Source organism: Coregonus lavaretus, assembly GCF_964263955.1.
Source record: "Coregonus lavaretus genome assembly, contig: HAP1_SCAFFOLD_5603, whole genome shotgun sequence".
NCBI lineage: Eukaryota > Metazoa > Chordata > Actinopteri > Salmoniformes > Salmonidae > Coregonus > Coregonus lavaretus.
In genome coordinates this window covers 17,733-38,806 of record NW_028160905.1, presented here as the reverse complement: position 1 = coordinate 38,806, position 21,074 = coordinate 17,733, and the positions used below count along the sequence as shown (strand labels likewise).

The following is a 21,074-nucleotide window of genomic DNA, read 5'->3' as shown; positions in this document are numbered from 1 at the left end:
TTAATTGTCCATTAAAATATTTAATAAAATATATCACATTAGGAAAATATGGAATGATACCAGTCACCAGTCAGTCATCAGGGTGACTTCACTCATAACCTCTGACTGCTGTTTAGCTCTTTCCTAGCCTGAGTCCCAGATCTGTTTGTGCTGTCTTGCTAACTAGAGGTGTCAAAAAAGAAAATAATAATCACCCCTCTCCCCCACATAAAAAATATTTTCACATGACCCTCCCCTTGTACTCTCAAAAAATGTGCAGACCCTCCCACTATTAAAATTAACAACAACAAAATGTATTACCACCATAAATAACAATAACTGTAGCAATATGTGTAAAAATATATAGACACTTCCGGTCAAAAGTTTTAGAACACCTACTCATTCAAGGGTTTTTCTTTATTTTTACTATTTTCTACATTGTAGAATAATAGTGAAGCCATCAAAACTATCAAATAACACATAGTCCATCATTACTTTAAGACATGGTCAGTCAATACAAAACATTTCAAGAACTTTGAAAGTTTCTTCAAGTGCAGTCGCAAAAACCCTCAAGCGCTATGATGAAACTGGCTCTCATGAGGACCGCCAAAGGAATGGAAGACCAAGAGTTACCTCTTTTGCAGAGGATAAGTTCATTAGAGTTAACGGCTTCAGAAATTGCAGCCCAAATAAATGCTTCACAGAGTTCAAGTAACAGACAAATCTCAACATCAACTGTTCAGAGTAGACTGTGTGAATCAGGCCTTCATGGTCGAATTGCTGCATCAAGTTTATTTCGAAGCCATTAGTTTAATTTATTTCTACAAATATTTAGAAATAGTTTCATCTTAGTTTAAATCTAAATATCTTTGTAGCCACTTCTAATTCTACCTGAGAACAAACTAATTTTCTTCAAGTGAGCTGAAATTAATATATTTATAACAGATGTGCAGGTTGTGGATAAATAGGACAGGAGATGTAATAATACTAAATGCTTTTCTTTATTGGTTTTAACAAAAGCTGCAATGCACATGACAACAAATGCCAATTCACTGGCAGAAGAAATGTTAACAATCTAAGCAAACAATGTGGGTAACATTTACAACAGTACAGATGAATGTAAACAAACAGAGTGTACATGCTAACAAATGTCAACAAATCACAAATTACAATTCGATTCAATGTCAACAAATTACTACACAATATCAAGAAATATAACCTTGATCTGAATCTGAGCAAGCAATGTGGGTTAAACAGTTTTTAACAGGATCATTACAACTGAAAGAAGGAACGTGACCTTTTTGTTTTGACAGATTACTTAATTGTACATTAGTGGGGGAATGATCAGTGATATACAGTAATTATCAACATAATATAGAGCATTATGTAGCCTTTTCCTGATGTGCGGTTGAATGCAGAAAAGCTGCTTCTCATGTTTGATTTTGCTCCATTTTGCAACTTGCACTTCAAGTCACTCTGAACTCCAGTGTTCACTAGTGTGTAGATGACTTCACACCACAAGTTATTCTCTTGTGACTTCGTCTGGATGTGAATACCTCATAGGGAGGAATTAAGACTTCTCTCTCTCTCCAGTAAATACAGAGTAATATGATATGTCAGCTCCAAAATGTGGAGATCTCAAAGCAGGACGTCGTTCCAAATGAATCTCTGCCTATTTTCAGGTCTGGAGTGCTCGAGGCGAAGCTGCCGAAACAGATAATTTTGTTAATAACGTTTTGATCAAAATAAACGTTGGTTCTACGGTAGGTGGTCATACATGTTGTTTGACTTCGTTTGAGCATTTGAATGGCCTCAGTTAGATAGAAGTGCAGGGAATGGTACTGGAGTGATGCTGTCCCATAATTAGATCTACCATCTCTAACTTGTCTGTTGAAGTCCAGGTAGATATTGGGCTTTTCATTTGTGTACTCATATATAGCCATGGAATGTTCTTTTTTCAGTTCATGGATAGATGGTTTGGCCTTTTGTCCTGCTTTGTTCAGGGCATTATTGAAGTCTGAATTTGTATTTTTCTCACGTGGGAGGTAGACTGTGTTCACCTCATTGTGCATGTAGTTAGATAGCCTGGTGGGTAAGAGCGTTGGGACAGTAACCGAAAGGTAGCTGGGTCAAATCCACTCTAACCACAAGGCCACTGACTTGTTTTTAGGTGTAATAGCCATTCAATAGAGCTTGTGTCAGAAAGCTCACATTCCACACTCAACGGTTTGCATTACTCCACCACCTTATAAGGCAGGGGTCAGCAACCCTGTTCCTGGAGTGCCGCAGGGTGTTGCCCCAACTAGGCTCCACACCAGACCAACTGAGCTAAATGATCAGTTCAGTGATTGCCTAAGTTCAACACACCTGGTCTTCCAGGTTGGTTAAATCAAAAACATCATGTGTCTATGGAACTCCAGGACCAGGGTTGCCTGCCTCTTTTATAAGGTATCTCTACCGAGATAAACAGTCCCATTAACAGACATACACTCCATGACCCCAAACTCTCCCACTGCACTGTGTGGTCACTGGTCAGTCATGATTACGGTCACTCAGGTTGTAACAAAGTTATGGATGACCACTGGTTGCTATTTGGCAAATGTCCAGGAAAAGGTGTGTTTAGTTTAAACAGAACCACATTTCTGAAAATGTTTGTGGCTCTTTGAGGATGTGTGACCATCATCTTCTTCATTCAGTTACAATGATCTTAGTGGTGAATTTACCAGAACTGGAGCCCGATATAGTTTTGTAGAAGACTTCAGGTTTCCTGTCTGCAGACTGTCTGAAAAGATCTACTGATACTTGGTCAGAGAGCTGGCTCTATAGGTTAATAACAGATCTACAGTGTATAAAGATGACATGAGATGTAATCATTCTCAATGCTTTTCTTTATTGCTTTCAACAAAAGCTGCAGGGCAAATTTATAGGCTCCTTTATTTCAATATTTTAAACAATGACAATGTCAAGAAAGAAAAACATACATTTACAAGCAAAGCAAGATTTTCTTAACAGGATCATTACAACCAAGATATGGAAAGTGGTTTAGATTCCTCATCATTGTAGTAATTGCATCATTGTTTCTGGATGGAATGATTAGTGATATACAGTAGTTATCAACACAATAAAGAGCATTATGTAGCCTGTATCTGATGCTCTGATTAATGTATCAAAGCTGCTTCTCAGGTTTGGATCTGCTCCATTGTAAACCCATCTGCAGTTCATGTTGCTCTTAGATATTCCAGTGCTCTTCAGTGTATAGATGACATCACACCACATGTTTGTCTGGACATCAGTGACTCTAAAGACCTCATAGGACGGGATTAAAACCTCACTCATTGATATCGGCAGAGTAATATGTCAGGTTAGCACCAACACCTGTGTTGATCTCAAAGCAGGACGTGTTGCAAAAATATGTAATGACTTATTTAAAGAACTGGAGGCAAAGAATCAGAAACGGATCTCTTTGTTTAGAACATTCCGATCAAAATACACCTTGGTTCTACGGTAGGTGGTCCTACATGTTGTTTGACTTTGTTTGAGAATCTGAACGGCGTCAGTTAGATAGAAGTGCAGGGAATGGTACTGGAGTGATGTTCCATACCCATATCTTCCTTCTCTAACTGCTTTGTTGAGGTTAGGGTTTGTTATATGTATACAAATACAGTTGAAGTCGGAAGTTAACATACACTTAGGTTGGAGTCATTAAAACTCGTTTTTCAACCACGCCACACATTTCTTGTAGAATAATAGTGAAGACATCAAAACTATGAAATAACTCGTATGGAATCATGTAGTAACCAAAAAAGTGTTAAACAAATCAACATATGTTTTATATTTGAGATTCTTCAAATAGCCACCCTTTGCCTTGATGACAGATTTGCACAGTCTTGGCATTCTCTCAACCAGCTTCATGAGGTAGTCACCTGGAATGCATTTCAATTAACAGGTGTGCCTTGCTAAAAGTTAATCTGTGGAAATTCTTTCCATCTTTGATTTTTGGTTCCAACCGCCGTGTCTTTGTGAGATGCAGACTAGGTGAACGGATGATCTCAGCATGTGTGGTTCCCACCGTGAAGCATGAAGGAGGAGGTGTGATGGTGTGGGGGTGCTTTGCTGGTGATACTGTCTGTGATTTATTTAGAATTCACTTAACCAGCATGGCTACCACAGCATTCTGCAGCGAGAGGCCATCCCTTCTTGTTTGCGCTTAGTGGGACTATCATTTGTTTTTAAACAGGACAATGACCCAACACACCTCCAGGCTGTGTAAGGGCTATTTGACGAAGAAAGAGAGTGATGGAGTGCTGCATCAGATGACCTGGCCTCCACAATTACCCGACATCAACCCAATTGAGATGGTTTGGGATGAGTTGGACTGCAGAGTGAAGGAAAAGCAGCCAACAAGTGCTCAGCATATGTGGGAACTCCTTCAAGACTGTAGGAAAAGCATTCCAGGTGAAGCTGGTTGAGAAAATGCCAGGAGTGTGCAAAGTTGTCATCAAGTCAAAGGGTGGCTACTTAGAAGAATCTGAAATCTAAAATATATTTTGATTTGTTTAACACTTTTTTGGTTACTGCATGATTCCATATGTGTTAATTCATAGTTTTGATGTCTTCACTATTATTCTACAATGTAGAACATAGTAAAAATAAGAAAAACCCTGGAATGAGTAGGTGTGTGCAAATGTTTGTCCAGTACTGTACATACAAACAAACGCACACACACACACACACACACACACACACACACACACACACACACACACACACACACACACACACACACACACACACACACACACACACACACACACACTCACACACACACACACACACACACACACACACACACACACACACACACACACACACACACATACAAACGTACACACACACACACACACACACACACACACACACACACATGCATGCAGTAAACACCAAGTGACTTCTGAGAGTTGTTTGTTCACACTTCTTTCATACTGATCTATGTGAGAACATGACTAACATCATCAACACACTGCTGAACTCATCATCATCATCCTTCCCCTCTAATCAGGGACTGATTCAGGCCTTGAATACTAAAAGCCAAAATACCACTTGAATCAATCAATCACCCAGAATAAAGGAATACAGCACTACAGTGAAGCTTGAGGCCCCCAGTCCAGGGTTTCCCAACCCTCTCCTCAGGGACCACCAGACATTTCACATTTTAGTTTTAGCCCTAATCTGACACACCTGACTCAGTCTACTAACCATCAACCCCTTGACTAATTGATGCAGGTGTTCCTGTCTGGTGGTCCCTGAGGAGAGGGTTGTCTGGTGGTCCCTGAGGAGAGGGTTGTCTGGTGGTCCCTGAGGAGAGGGTTGTCTGGTGGTCCCTGAGGAGAGGGTTGTCTGGTGGTCGCTGAGGAGAGGGTTGTCTGGTGGTCCCTGAGGAGAGGGTTGTCTGGTGGTCCCTGAGGAGAGGGTTGTCTGGTGGTCCCTGAGGAGAGGGACCACCAGACATGCCCTATAGGCACTCGTTCCTGGAGCGCCGCAGGAACTTCTTGTTTTAAATTTAACCGACCTGGAAGACCAGGTGTGTTGAATTTAAGCAATCACTGAACTGATCCCTACTGTGTGAGACTGGATTTGAATAACCCTAGTCTAAGCTTTCTCGGTCAATCATTACTTTAGCTGGTTAATTGAAATGCTGCCCTCTACTGGTAAATGTGAAGAATGCTCCATGTCACTACAGCCTGCCTAGACCAAAGCATCTGTCAATCATCTTCAACCCTCTACTTAAAAAAACAGATAAAGCAACAGCTCACGGCACAACGCCTCTCCCCTATTTGACCTAGATAGTTTGTGTGTATGTATTGATATGTAGGCTACGTGTGCCGTAAACATTTTTTTATGTAGTTCTGTCCATGAGCTGTTCTTGTCTATTAATGTTCTGTATTATGTCATGTTTCATGTTTTGTGTGGACCCCAGGAAGAGCAGCTGCTGCTATAGCAACAGCTAACGGGGATCCTAATAAAATACCAAATACCAAATAAAACGTTTGTTTCACCAGAATCCAACTCCTAAATAAGTGTGAGACAGTCATATGAATATGAAAACCCCTTTATCAGATCAATTAAAAAAAGGTCAATATGTAAAATCTATCCTTGATTGTTGTGCTATTTGATGTTTATTGTCAACCTGCCTCATAGACAAACCCCATAGACCGTGTCCGACATCGGTCTTACCTACTACTTACTAAAACTACTGAGTTCTGATCATACAACGTACTATTTAGAATGTAGTCTCGCAAGCCAGCCGGATCTCTCACATTAATGTTTCACTACATGGTAATCTGTCTGGTTATTACGAGGCTATTTAGAATGTACAGTCTAGTTAAAATGGATGCAGTAAGCCACAAATACTAACATACTAGGCTCACCCACACTGAGAATACATCTTCTAATCTTGGTACAGTGTCTCCACTTAACTTATTGTCAGCTGATTATCAACTGGGTCTGAAGTGACAATTCTCTTCCTCAATAGCATGCAGTGACATCCTGGCATTTAAAGCATACTCAATATTAGAAATGTCACATACTATAAAACGTTGTATTTTCGCATATCCATCAGCCTACTTGTTAGTTTGGGGAGTCGGACACGGCCAGTGTGTTTTTTCTTATGGTAGAACAACATACCAGACAGTACCCTACATATAGTCGTTTCTCTCTTTTAACCTTTGGCCTAAAGTGTTCTTACACGTTATCAACGTGTGTCGGTTATGCTTCATTGAGTCTCTCAAACCAGTTTTGCCAGTTGAACAATGTACTTAAAAAACCGACAGAATATCACTCGCATGAAAACGTGTTTAGGATTGATGCTGTAGCTATATCATTCATCTTTGTTTTGTCTCTCCCACTCAACTTCATGCTGTTCTCTCCTGGTTGTGATTGGTTGATTGAGCAGTATGGAGCTCAGGGGCTGATCTAGGATCCCCTGTCCATGTAATCTTATTCATTATGATCTAAAAGGCGAAACTGATCCTAAATCAGCACTCTTACTCTGAGAGGCTTATGGCCCCTTACTTCACAGACAAAGGAAACGACTAACCCTTCTCAGTGCTCTCTCACCCAACTCTCTCTCTCAGCCTGAGAGCCCTCGCAGTTTTATTTTATTTTCACTCTTGGTATTCTTACAACCCATTAAGAACTGACCTTGAGTCAGTATGTCTGGTATAATTCATTTCAGATTAGACTTGACAGGACACCGTGCAATCCTGTCAAGACTTGCATAGCGTGAAAGGTAATAAAACTGTAGGATTTTGTAAACCATGTAATGTGAAGCAAGCTTTAAAGCCATTACTAACTTATCATTTCTTTGTACAGCCATTATGCATGAGAGTCAAGCACATAAGGACATTTGAAGGATTTTGAAAATGGTGTAATGTGAAAGAAGCTTTATCATGTCAGCCACAATGTCACTCAAATGTGTATGTGATGATAGTGGCTGGTTCTCTTTGGTTTCATCTCGGCAGTGGATTCACCTCCACTCAAAATCAATTTGCAATTCAGATCACTGTCTCCTCCTTTGCTCTTTAGTGTACAGACAACTTTACACAACAGGTTATTCACTGGTGACTTTGTCTGGATTTTGGTGACTTCAAAAATCTCATATGGTGGAATTGAAAATTATTTATCTTCAGGAAAGGCTGAGTAAGAAGTTAGCTCAGTGCCAAAGCAAGTGTGGGTCTCAAAGCAAGACACATTCCCAAAGTTGGTTAAGTCGGATCTCAAAGAGCTTGCGGCGAAGGTGCCGAAACGGATCTCGTGGTTGAGAACACTCAGATCAAACTTCTTGTTGGTTCTGTGAAAGGCTTCCTTACATGCCCCTTGTCTTTCTCTAAGAATCTGAATGGCATCAGTCAGGTAGAAATGCAGTGCATGGTACATGAATGATGTCACGTATGCAGAATTGCCCTCTTGAACTGCTTTGTTAAAGTCCAGGTAGATCGATTTGGAATTCAATCTGGGTAGATTTTTTGCGTACAAATAGATAGCAGTGGAATGCTCTGTTTTCAAAAGGTCTCCATGTGGTATAGCATGTGGTTTTGCTATGTTCCAGGATGTGTTGAATTGAGGATTAGTGTTTAACTCATTGTAGAGGTGCATGTTTTCAACCTCCATTAACATTAGACCTCTGCAACCATCATATTTGTCATCAACAGAAGAACGGACCATGTCTAGAGGTAGAATCTCTTGCATCCCTCCATCTTGAATCCCTCCATTCTGAGTTTCTCCATCCTGTAACGGTGAAATTTTTTGGAAACGTTTCCACTGATTAGACTTATGGCAACCTGTTCTACAGTTTGGAAACACTGATCTACTGTAGTGGCAAACATTGACAATTGAATATGTAATATATTTTTGTTTTATTTATTTGATTAAAATGTTAAATATCTCACCTTTGATTTGGGAATGCCGAAGATCAAAGCAAAGATTACCATCAAAACAAGCAGAAACATAACAGAAAAGGTGATTGTCTTCTTTGTGTGTAGGTCATGTGATTTCCATCTAATGACGTGAAAGAAGGAAGTAGAAGGGGACAGTTAATTTCAACAAGAAACCAGTGCTGTGTTCGAATACCCATACTAACATACTGTATACTACATACTTAATGAGTATATACTACATACTATTAGTTCATTTTAGTATATTGTAAACGAACGGTATCCTTACAGCTGAGTATACTAGAACTTTGCCTGTCTACCGGAAGTTGATGCTGTTGCTGTGCAAGTTCTTGCTAGCTTGTTAGCATCACAAATGACTAGTTAGACATCTTACGACTTCATTAACAATGTTCATTGAGAACGCACAACGACTATTCCACTTAGCTAAGCTAAGAATGACGTGAATAATAAAGTCAATAGACGTTGGGAAGTTAGTTAGATAGCATATTGTCACGGTTTCGGCCGAGGCTGCTCCTCCTCCTTGCTCGGGCAGGTTTCGGCGGTCGTCGTCCCCGGAGTACTAGCTGCCACCGTTGTATGTTTCATGTTCGTTTGGTTTTGTCTTGATGTTGTACACCTGTTTCTAGTTAGTGCTCCTTAGTGTCCTATTTAGTTCTCGTTGTGTGTGTCAGGTGTTGTGTGTGATTACGCTTCTGTTTGGTGTTCTGTGCTACGTGTTTCCCTCCGTTGTTTTGGAGAGGTGTTCGCACATGTTAGTGCGCCTTTAGTTTGACGCCTGTGTGCACCTTTATTTCGCCTCCGGGCTTGTTGTGCTCGTGTACTACGTGAATATTTCACTAAAATCTTTTGGACTTAGTTTCTGCGTCCTGCGCTTGATTCCTGCACCACACCCACCTTCAGCACCCGTGACAGAATCACACACCATATATATGGAATCAGCAGGAGCAACGACCACAACTGAGTCGCTGGAGGAGCATGTCCGCGGCCAGGATGACCAGATCAGACAACTGGGGACCGCTCTACAGGATGTCATCAACACCCTGCACCGATGGGAGTCCAGAGGGGTACCCACACCTCCACCTACCTTGCCACCCCCATCGGCCGGTCCACCAGTCCCAGGTCCGGAACCCAGTGGGATTCGGCTCTCGCTCCCGAGGGCGTATGACGGCACAGCTGCCGGGTGTCAGGGGTTCCTCCTGCAGGTGGAGCTCTACCTGGCCACTGTACGCCCGGTGCCCTCGGGACACGAGAGCGTTTCCGCCCTCATCTCCTGTCTCACGGGCAAGGCGTTGGAATGGGCCAACGCCGAGTGGAGGAGGATGGATGCCACCACCATCTCCTACGCGGAGTTCTCCCGTCGCTTCAAGGCCGTGTTCGACCATCCACCTGAGGGCAAAGCGGCGGGGGAGCGGCTATTCTACCTGAGACAGGGGAGGAGGAGCGCACAGGCGTTCGCACTGGAGTTCCGGACTCTAGCGGCAGACGCAGGGTGGAATGAACGGGCCCTCATCGACCATTTTCGATGTAGCCTACGGGAGGACGTTCAACGTGAGTTGGCCTGCAGGGACACCAATTTCACCTTCGACCAGTTGGTCGACATGTCCATCCGTCTGGACACCCTGCTGGCCACCCGTGGACGTCCCGAGTGGGGTCCGTCCATTCCACCCTCCAGCACCTCCGAGCCGAGCCCTATGGAGCTCGGGGGTGCTGGCGCTAGAGAAAGGAGGAGGAGGAGCCCGAGGGGGCCTGTCCCCTGCACCAATTGCGGTCGTGGAGGGCACACTGCGGCCAGGTGCTGGGGAGGGTTTCCAGAGGGAGGAGACAACAGGCCACGCACTGGGGAGCCTTCCCAGGTGAGTAGACGCCCCACTTACCCAGAGCTCTCTGTTGTGCACTTTTGTATACCTGTTCGTTTTCCACAGGTTGCACCTCATTCCCAGCATAAGGCGCTAGTAGATTCAGGCGCAGCTGGGAATTTTGTTGATCGGAAGTTTTGTTTAGATTTAGGGATTCCTCTCCTGCCTGTTGACAAGCCTTTTCCCGTTCATGCCTTAGATAGCCGCCCGTTGGGGTCGGGGTTGATTAGGGAGATCACAGCGCCACTTAGGATGTGTGCGCAGGGGGGTCATGAGGAGACTATACAGCTATATCTGATCGACTCTCCTGCGTACCCGGTGGTGCTGGGAATTCCCTGGTTAAGTACCCATAACCCTGCCATTTCGTGGCAACGGAGAGCTCTCAATGGGTGGTCTGCTCAGTGTGAGGGGCGATGTCTGGGTGTTTCCGTGGGGGCGACTTCGGTGGAAAGTCCAAACCAAGTGCCCGCACTGCACATTCCGCCTGAATATGGGGATTTGGCTATCGTGTTTAGTAAAGCTAGGGCGACACAGTTGCCTCCTCATAGACAGGGGGATTGTGCGATTGATCTCCAGGCAGGAGCAGCGCTCCCACGGAGCCACGTGTATCCTTTGTCTCAAGAGGAGAGAAAAGCTATGGAGACTTACATAGCCGAATCTTTGAGACAGGGATACATACGGCCCTCCACTTCTCCCGCGTCCTCAAGCTTTTTTTTTGTGAAGAAAAAAGATGGAGGGTTGCGCCCGTGCATTGATTACCGTGGTCTCAATCAGATTACTGTGAAATACAGTTATCCACTCCCTCTGATTGCGACCATGACGGAGTCATTGCACGGAGCACGGTTTTTCACAAAACTGGATCTCAGGAGCGCGTATAACTTGGTGCGCATTAGGGAGGGCGACGAATGGAAAACAGCGTTTAGTACCACTTCGGGTCATTTCGAGTATCTCGTCATGCCATACGGGTTGATGAATGCTCCATCAGTCTTCCAATCCTTCGTGGATGAGATTTTCCGGAATATGCAGGGGCAAGGGGTGGTCGTGTACATTGATGACATTCTAGTGTACTCGCCTACCCGAGCCGAGCATGTAGCCCTGGTGCGTCTTGTATTGAGGAGGCTGTTGGAATACGACCTGTATGTCAAGGCAGAGAAATGTCTGATTTTCCAGGAGTCGGTCTCCTTTTTGGGTTATCGGTTGTCCGCGTCAGGGGTGAGAATGGAAGTGGACCATGTGTCAGCCGTGCGTAATTGGCAAACCCCAACCACTGTCAAAGAGGTGCAGCAGTTCTTGGGCTTTGCGAATTACTACCGGAGGTTTATCCGGGGTTTTGGACAGGTGGCAGCTCCCATCACGTCCCTTCTGAAAGGGGGTCCGGTGCGCCTGCAGTGGTCAGCTGAGGCGGACAGGGCCTTTGGGAGACTGAAGGACCTGTTTACGTCGGCTCCGGTGTTGGCGCATCCGGATCCCGCCTTACCCTTTCAGGTCGAGGTGGACGCGTCTGAGGCCGGTATAGGGGCCGTACTCTCTCAACGGTCCGGCACGCCACCTAAACTCCGCCCCTGTGATTTTTATTCTAAATGCTCAGCCCGGCGGAGCGAAATTATGACGTCGGGGACAGGGAGCTGTTAGCTGTAGTTCAGGCCCTTAAGGTGTGGAGGCATTGGCTTGAGGGAGCTCAACACCCTTTCCTCATTTTGACTGACCATCGGAACCTGGAGTACATCCGGGCAGCGAGGAGACTGAACCCTTGCCAGGCTCGATGGAGTATGTTTCTCGCCAGGTTCATATTTAAAATCACGTACATCCCTGGGTCCCAGAACGGTAAGGCAGATGCGCTGTCCCGGCGGTATGACACGGAGCCGTTGAGCCTACTCCCATACTACCGGCGTCTTGTCTTGTGGCACCGGTTGTGTGGGAGGTCGATGCTGAAATCGAGCGGGCGTTGCGTGCCGACCCTAGCCCTCCACAGTGTCCTGTGGGTCGGAAGTACGTTCCGCTCGAGATTCGGGATCGACTCATTTACTGGGCTCACACGTCATCCTCCTCTGGACATCCGGGTATTGGCCGGACAGTGCATTGTCTTAGCACTAAATACTGGTGGCCCACGTTAGCCAGGGATGTGAGGGTTTATGTCTCCTCCTGCTCGGTGTGCGCCCAGTGTAAGGCGCCCAGACACCTGCCCAGGGGTAAGTTACAACCCCTGCCCGTTCCACAACGACCATGGTCCCACCTCTCAGTGGATTTTGTGACAGACCTTCCCCCCTCGCAGGGGAATACCACCATCCTGGTCGTTGTGGACCGGTTCTCTAAGGCCTGTCGTCTTCTCCCTATGTCGGGTCTTCCTACTGCCCTACAGACCGCAGAGGCACTATTTACCCACGTCTTCCGGCATTACGGGGTACCCGAGGATATAGTGTCTGATCGAGGCCCCCAGTTTACCTCCTGAGTCTGGAGAGCGTTCATGGAGCGTTTGGGGGTCTCGGTGAGCCTTACCTCGGGGTACCACCCGGAGAGCAATGGGCAGGTAGAACGAGTCAACCAGGATGTGGGTAGGTTTCTGAGGTCGTGTTGCCAGGACCGGCCTGAGGAGTGGGCTCGGTATATTCCCTGGGCCGAGATGGCCCAGAACTCTCTCCGACACTCCTCTACCAACCTAACCCCCTTCCAATGTGTGTTAGGTTACCAGCCGGTTCTGGCACCTTGGCAGCAGAGCCAGACCGAGGCCCCTGCGGTGGATGATTGGATGAGGCGCTCGGAGGAGACGTGGAACGCTGCACACGTCCACCTGCAGCGGGCCATCCGTCGACACAAGGCGAGTGCCGATCTCCACCACAGTGAGGGGCCGGTGTACGCACCTGGAGATCGAGTCTGGCTCTCAACCAGAAACCTGCCCCTCCGCCTGCCCTGCCGGAAGCTGGGTCGGCGGTTTGTGGGGCCTTTTAAAGTCCTGAGAAGACTGAACGAGATGTGTTATAGGTTACATCTGCCTATTGAATATAAGAATATTAACCCCTCGTTCCATGTGTCTCTTCTCTGGCCGGTGGTAGCTGGTCCACTCCAGGAAGGTGAGATAGGAGAGACTCCTCCGCCCCCACTGGACATCGAGGGGGCTCCGGCGTACACCGTTCGGTCCATCTTGGACTCAAGACGCCGGATGGGGGTCTCCAGTATCTCGTGGAGTGGGAGGGGTACGGCCCGGAGGAGCGGTGCTGGGTGCCGCAGAGGGACATCCTAGACCCGTCTCTCCTGTCGGAGTTCCACCGGGGGCATCCCACGCGCCCTGCTCCGCGTCCTCCTGGTCGTCCCCGAGGCCGGGGTCGGCGCACAGCTGGAGCCGCGCATCAAGGGGGGTGTACTGTCACGGTTTCGGCCGAGGCTGCTCCTCCTCCTTGCTCGGGCAGGTTTCGGCGGTCGTCGTCCCCGGAGTACTAGCTGCCACCGTTGTAAGTTTCATGTTCGTTTGGTTTTGTCTTGATGTTGTACACCTGTTTCTAGTTAGTGCTCATTAGTGTCCTATTTAGTGCTCGTTGTGTGTGTCAGGTGTTGTGTGTGATTACGCTTCTGTTTGGTGTTCTGTGCTACGTGTTTCCCTCCGTTGTTTTGGAGAGGTGTTCGCACATGTTAGTGCGCCTTTAGTTTGACGCCTGTGTGCGCCTTTATTTCGCCTCCGGGCTTGTTGTGCTCGTGTACTACGTGAATATTTCACTAAAATCTTTTGGACTTAGTTTCTGCGTCCTGCGCTTGATTCCTGCACCACACCCACCTTCAGCACCCGTGACACATATAGTTAATATACTGGCAAGTTCAATGTATTAGTAGCCAACCAACGTTAGGTAGCTAGCTAACATACCAGTACATACAATCAACTGCTGTAATGATATGCTATGCGGTTCGTAAGGCTAGCGTACCTAAGAAATTGTCACCCAACATAACATGTAACGTCACTTATTTCAAAAGGCATTACATTATTACATTGCTCAACATTTTCTTAACATTTGTCGTAATAAGTTAAAGCAATGAATTTGTATCCACTCTCGTCGGACTTCAGCTACATATTTTCTGCAATTTTCTTAAAATCTGAAAATGCTGTGAAGCCACGCCCATTCTCTGAAGAATTGCATTATGGGCCCCAAAAGCACGGAAATAGTGTCCACTGCTTGTTTACTTTGTATTTTGGCTAATGTAGTACAACATCAGGGAACTTTTGGCATGCTAAATATATCCATACTATGACCAATAAGCATACTACATACTCCATTTACGTCACAAATAGTATGGTTAGTGCGGTTAGTATGAGTATTCGAACACAGCTCAGGTCTTACTGCGCCTGTTCCAAAGATATTGATATTAAGAGGTAGAATTGGAAGAACTTGAAATGAAATTACCGGTAAATGTAAATGTGACATTTGTAATATCTGCCATCAAATGTATTTGTTCTCGCTAGTTAGTCACTTTTACTTATCACTCATAAGCCAGTGTTATACTCTGTGAGAGGGCAAAGTTACTACTATTATCATTCTTTAATCATTACTTTTCAGTGTCTTTTGCACGTGAAATAATCTGTAGAAAACTGGGTGTACAGGTGTTATGTACATATATTACATTCTTACCTGTTACTTCAGTTCTGGTCACTCAACGTTACGGTATCCTTTTTTGTGAGGCCAAGTTATGAGCAAAACCTCTTAATCCTCTTCTTTTGTGTTTTCTGTTGTTATGTCAATTCGCAAAACAGGTTTTGTTTTTATGGAACCACCCATGTATGACAGATCACTGGTGTTTCTGGTCCTTGGTGACTTTAGCCCTGAGTACACCTTGCATTACAGTCCTAGCACATGTAAAAGGGGAAACACTGATGTGTCACATGGGGTAAAAACCTGAAGCATCCGGTGGGGGCTTCCACTCACTACCAAATATGGTGATGAGAGGAAGCCCAGTGGCCAGCAGTGGGAGAAGATGGAGCGAGATGAAACTGGGCCAACATTCTGCTCATTTCTTAATCGATGAAACATTTGATCTCAATACAGTTTTCTGTTCCCAAAACTAGAATCTGTTACGAACAGAATGCACTAAATGATGTATTCTTGACCATTTGAGAAAGTTCCTAAAAATGGCATTATTTAGAAGGAGTGCAAGGTCAAATTAAAGTTGTTACACATGCACACTTCAGAGAGGAGATAGATGAGTTTAGTTGTGTGTTCTAATACAGTCTAGGTAGATAGGTTTGGGTTAGTTATCTGTGTTCTAATACAGTCTAGGTAGATGGGTTTGGGTTAGTTATCTGTGTTCTAATACAATCTGGGTAGATGGGTTTGGGTTAGTTATCTGTGTTCTAATACAGTCTAGGTAGATGGGTTTGGGTTAGTTATCTGTGTTCTAATACAGTCTAGGTAGATAGGTTTGGGTTAGTTTTCTGTGTTCTAATACAGTCTAGGTAGATGGGTTTGGGTTAGTTATCTGTGTTCTAATACAATCTGGGTAGATGGGTTTGGGTTAGTTATCTGTGTTCTAATACAGTCTAGGTAGATGGGTTTGGGTTAGTTATCTGTGTTCTAATACAGTCTAGGTAGATAGGTTTGGGTTAGTTTTCTGTGTTCTAATACAGTCTAGGTAGATGGGTTTGGGTTAGTTATCTGTGTTCTAATACAGTCTAGGTAGATAGGTTTGGGTTAGTTTTCTGTGTTCTAATACAGTCTAGGTAGATGGGTTTGGGTTAGTTATCTGTGTTCTAATACAGTCTAGGTAGATAGGTTTAGGTTAGTTATCTGTGTTCTAATACAGTCTAGGTAGATAGGTTTGGGTTAGTTATCTGTGTTCTAATAAAGTCTAGGTAGATGGGTTTGCGTTAGTTATCTGTGTTCTAATACAGTCTAGGTAGATGGGTTTGGGTTAGTTATCTGTGTTCTAATACAGTCTAGGTAGATGGGTTTGGGTTAGTTATCTGTGTTCTAATACAATCTGGGTAGATGGGTTTGGGTTAGTTATCTGTGTTCTAATACAGTCTAGGTAGATGGGTTTGGGTTAGTTATCTGTGTTCTAATACAGTCTAGGTAGATAGGTTTGGGTTAGTTTTCTGTGTTCTAATACAGTCTAGGTAGATGGGTTTGGGTTAGTTATCTGTGTTCTAATACAGTCTAGGTAGATAGGTTTAGGTTAGTTATCTGTGTTCTAATACAGTCTAGGTAGATGGGTTTGGGTTAGATATCTGTGTTCTAATAAAGTCTAGGTAGATGGGTTTGCGTTAGTTATCTGTGTTCTAATACAGTCTAGGTAGATGGGTTTGGGTTAGTTATCTGTGTTCTAATACAGTCTAGGTAGATGGGTGTGGGTTAGTTATCTGTGTTCTTATACAGTCTAGGTAGATGGGTTTGGATTAGTTATCTGTGTTCTAATACAGTCTAGGTAGATGGGTTTGGGTTAGTTATCTGTGTTCTAATACAGTCTAGGTAGATGGGTTTGGGTTAGTTATTTGTGCACATACAGTAGTGTTCCCTTCAAACCACAAACACTAAAGCCCAAGGCACAAACACACAAGGACACACTAGAATATAATAGAACATCTTCATTGTCCATTTAAATATTTCATAAAATATTATATAAATTTGATCAAATGTGGAATGATACCAGTCATCAGTCAATCATCAGGGTGACTTCTGACTACTGTTGATCTCTTTCCCACTAACAGGTATATTTTCTTGTGATATTTTCCCCCCCAGAATCCACACTAAAGTTTGAGGCCCTCTTGAAGGTGTGACACAGTCATCATCAGGCTGAGTTTGGTGCAAACCACAACACAAACAACCTGACAAAGATAAATGTCATTCAGTTTCCCAGATGTAACTATGCAGGTGTCATCATTACTGTATAAGATATTCATTGTATTTTCCATCTCTTAGATATATTGTGTTTTGTATTTGTGTCAAAGCAACAGTTAATGTCAAAACACCAGTTTAGTCAGTAGGTTGTTATGACGGTTCACTGCCACCCTATGGCCTCTGTTGTCTCTGCTAGTCAACATGATGGCTGCTGAAAGCTTCTTGGTAACTGAGTCACTCCTCATCTCTCTTCCAACCCCACTCATGAGGTTGGCCACGTTCCAGGCTGACTACATTGAAGTTGCCTGCCAGATGTCACATCTCTTAGATAGATGTTTAACATATCAGCTAACCAAATCAAATGCTATAGCAATCTGATGCCCAACAGCACAGTCGATGACTTGGCCAGCAGCCATGTCTTAATGGCTGCAGCCTGTCTTCAAAATAGGCGGCCTGGAACGAGACCGTCCTATCCTCGGTGTGGTTGATAGATTGAGCAGTATTGAGCTCTGACCTCATAGACACAGGAAACTATTAACCCTGCTCCTGCTCTCCCTCCCTCCCATCTCCCTCTGACCTCACAGACACAGGAAACTACTAACCCTGCTCCTGCTCTCCCTCCCTCCCATCTCCCTCTGACAGTTTCCTCTTCTCTTATCACTCTGGTTACAATTCAAATCTTTGGCCTCAAGTTCATTTCAAAGCCATAACTAAGTTTAATTTCTTTGTACAACTATGTTGAATAATGGGTAAAGATTTACCATGTTAGCCACAATCTCACTCAGATGTGACGATTGAAGCTTCAGGTTTCATTTGTCAAGATCTTTGAATCTTTCCTTAAATCTAAATCTCTTTGTAGTCCATTCTAATTGCAACCTGAGAACAAACTCATTTTCTTCAAGTGAGATGAAATTAATCTCTTTATAATTGATGTACAGGTAGTGGATATATAGGACATGGGATGTAATAATGTTCAATGTTTTTATTTATTCAACATAAGCTGGAGTGCACATGCTAAAAATATAATCAAATGACAAATTAATTAATTACATTCAATTTCAATCTATTACCATACATTATATTATTTCCAAAAATCTTAATCTGAGAAAGTAATGCGTGTTTATCCATTTAACAGGATCGTTACACCTGAGAGCTGAGAAAGATACCTTTTTTTCAGATTACTTCTCCTTGTACATTGGTGGGAGGAATGATCAGTAATATACAGAACATAATTAAACAGCAATATGAAGCCTGTATCGGCTGTTCTGCTGATTGTGATTAAAATAAAAATGAACTGCTTTTCTGATTTATTTTGGCACCAATTTGCAGTTCAGCTCTTACGAACTCTATTGCTCGCTAGTGTGTAGACGACTTCACAACATAGTTTATTATCTGGTGACTTCGTCTGGATGTTGGTCACTGTGAATACCTCATAGGGAGGAATTAAGACTTCTCTCTCTCCAGTAAATACAGAGTAATATGATATGTCAGCTCCAAGACATGTGGAGATCTCAAAGCAGGACGTCGCTCCAAATGAATCTCTGCCTATTCCCCTGCCTAGAGTGCTCAAGGTGAAGGTGCCGAAATCGATTTCTTTGATGACAATGTTCTGATCAAATTACACTTTGGTTCTATGATATGTGGTAATAGTGCTTTTTTGAGGTTGGTTCGGTTTCAGTTAGATTATTATAAAATAATAACTGATTTCGGTTTTGATTATTTCTTAAACATTAAATACACTATGCGTTATAAGGGTTGGATTCTGTAAAAACACAGAATAAAACAATTAATAAAAGTCCCATGATAGTAGTGACTTCCCATTACTGCTTATCACTTATTAACCATCATTTATTCACATTTCTTTAATAAAATATTTCAGTTGTTGTGTATGTTACATTTCTTTTATTTGATGACTTTATTCTTTCATTCCAAATAATCATCTAATCTCTACAGAGCTGCTGCCTATGCTGTCTGACAAAATCACTATTTTAGTTTTGTAAATATATGAACACTATTGCGACTATGAACATAGTTAATAGCTTTATGTAGCAGTAGCCTGTATCTATTGCTTTACAATTCAGGTCACTCTTCCATTTTCCAGTGCTCTTTAGAGTGTAGACGACTTTACACCACAGGTTATTCACTGCTGACTTCATCTGGATGTTGGTGACTTTGAATACCTCATAGGGAGGAATCAAAACTTCCCCCTCGTTTGCACAGGCAGAGTAATATGTCAGGTTAACACCAAAACATGTGTTGATCTCAAAGCAGGATGTGTCTCCAAAATCGTATAAGGTCTTATGTATAGAACTTGAGACAAAATAACCAAAGCGCATTTCTTTGTTGACAACATCCTGATCAAAAGTTACATTGGTTCTAAGGTAGGTGGTCCTACATGATGTTTGACTTTGTTTGAGAATCTGAATGGCGTCAGTTAGATAGAAGTGCAGGGAATGGTGCTGGAATGATGTTCCATACCCATATCTGCCTTCTCTAACTGCTTCGTTGAAGTTCAGGTAGATGGATTCGGATGGAGGTTGGGGTTTGTTATTTGTGTACAAATACATAGCGATGGAATGCACTTTTTGCAGACCATCTTTTGGAGTGGAGGCATGTTTCTCTGCAATGTCCCAGGCTCTTCTGAAGTTAGTGGTGGTGTTCTTCTCATGTGGGAGGAAGTAGCTCTCCACTCTCTTAAAGGCTTCGTCTCTGCAGACATCGTATTTGTCGTCAACAGAATCAGCTGCCATGTCCAGTGGGAAAATCTCCTTCTGTAACAGTAACATTCTTTAGGGACATTCTCCTTACAGACCTATCAGGTCCTTGCTTGGGTGATAAAATGTCTACCGATCCCTTATTGGCCGCAGTTTGTGAGGCCAACTGTGAGGAAAACAATAGTAGACTTGTGTGTTTGTCTGTTGGTTTATGTCAATGTGCAAAATGAAAGTACAAAATAATAGCACCGCCCAAGTCCCAAAGCAGGATGACAAAAATATGATAGACATTTGTTTTTTCTGCATAGCTCAGGGCGTAGTCAAAACAACATGAAGCCTATTCACAGGTATTGCCCATAACATTTAAGGACACTCTTTTCTTGTCAGAAAAAACAGTCGTGGGACACTATTTTTTAAAATTATGTCTCTGTAAAAGGAGTACTTGTTCAACTTATCTCTGTAAAATGAGTACTTGTTCAACTTAAAAATATAAATGAACCCTGCTGGTGTTAAATGTAAAGTTGTATGAACTTATACTTTATAATGTAACAAATGTTATTGCCTCGTTTTGTTAACTCAACTTGATTTCCTGATTTGCCATAATTTATTATAAGCAGGGTAAATCAACTAAACTAGGTAAATGAAATATTAGGTTTGAGGTTGTATTTTTCTTAGGGTACCTGTGTCACCAGTCCAAAGTGAAGACAGAGAATCAAAACCAAGACAGAGATGTAGTTTTTCTTCTTCTCAGTGCTCTTCACATCTAAAGATGAGAACACAACCAGTCAAAGGATGAGAAACATTTCCATTGTGCCTTTACATACAAATAAGTTGCAGCTACATACAAAACGGTTGTCATTGCTAAAAAATATCTCACCATCAATTAAGGAATATCCACCACCCATGTTGCAGAAGTTGTTGACCTCAAATCTACAGCATGTTCAAAGTATATAATCAAATAAAGTTAACTCTTATTTCAACAACCCAAGTGATACAACAACAACAACCTGTTCCTAAGACTGGAATAATATGTCACATCCTGTCAAATGGAGAAGCACTCACCTGCACTCTGTACTAGTAACTATTGATGCAAGGAGCTCTTCAATCAAACTCTTCTTACAGTGTATCAGTTCTCTCTGTCATCCCAACCATGCGTTTCTTTTTATAGCTGTGATAATAACGATCCATCCCATACAGTGACGTTGAGGTCTTGACTGAAAGAGAACCTTAAAGTTACTTTCTCTTTCAATTTGGATA

General features: G+C 43.3%; 1 protein-coding gene and 2 pseudogenes across 3 annotated transcripts; all 3 read right to left on the bottom strand.

Moving 5' to 3' along the window:
* Window positions 1-1,323: 1,323 nt before the first annotated feature.
* Window positions 1,324-2,051, bottom strand: LOC311121328 (ecto-ADP-ribosyltransferase 5-like; annotated as a pseudogene). Its single transcript has one exon. The product of its transcript is annotated as an ecto-ADP-ribosyltransferase 5-like (transcript).
* A 5,395-nt stretch (window positions 2,052-7,446) lies between these two features.
* On the bottom strand, window positions 7,447-14,980 carry LOC311121326 (ecto-ADP-ribosyltransferase 5-like; annotated as a pseudogene). Its single transcript has 3 exons — window positions 14,902-14,980; window positions 8,427-8,535; window positions 7,447-8,265 (listed from the first exon to the last, which is right to left on the bottom strand). The product of its transcript is annotated as an ecto-ADP-ribosyltransferase 5-like (transcript).
* Window positions 14,981-19,091: 4,111 nt separating this feature from the next.
* On the bottom strand, window positions 19,092-20,722 carry LOC311121325 (T-cell ecto-ADP-ribosyltransferase 1-like; the record flags this gene model as incomplete). The annotated part of the gene is made up of 3 exons (XM_084195826.1): window positions 19,092-19,874; window positions 20,498-20,580; window positions 20,695-20,722. 3 exons carry the CDS (start codon window positions 20,720-20,722, stop codon window positions 19,092-19,094), a joined length of 894 nt encoding a protein of 297 aa, XP_084051952.1.
* Between the last annotated feature and the right edge of the window lie 352 nt (window positions 20,723-21,074).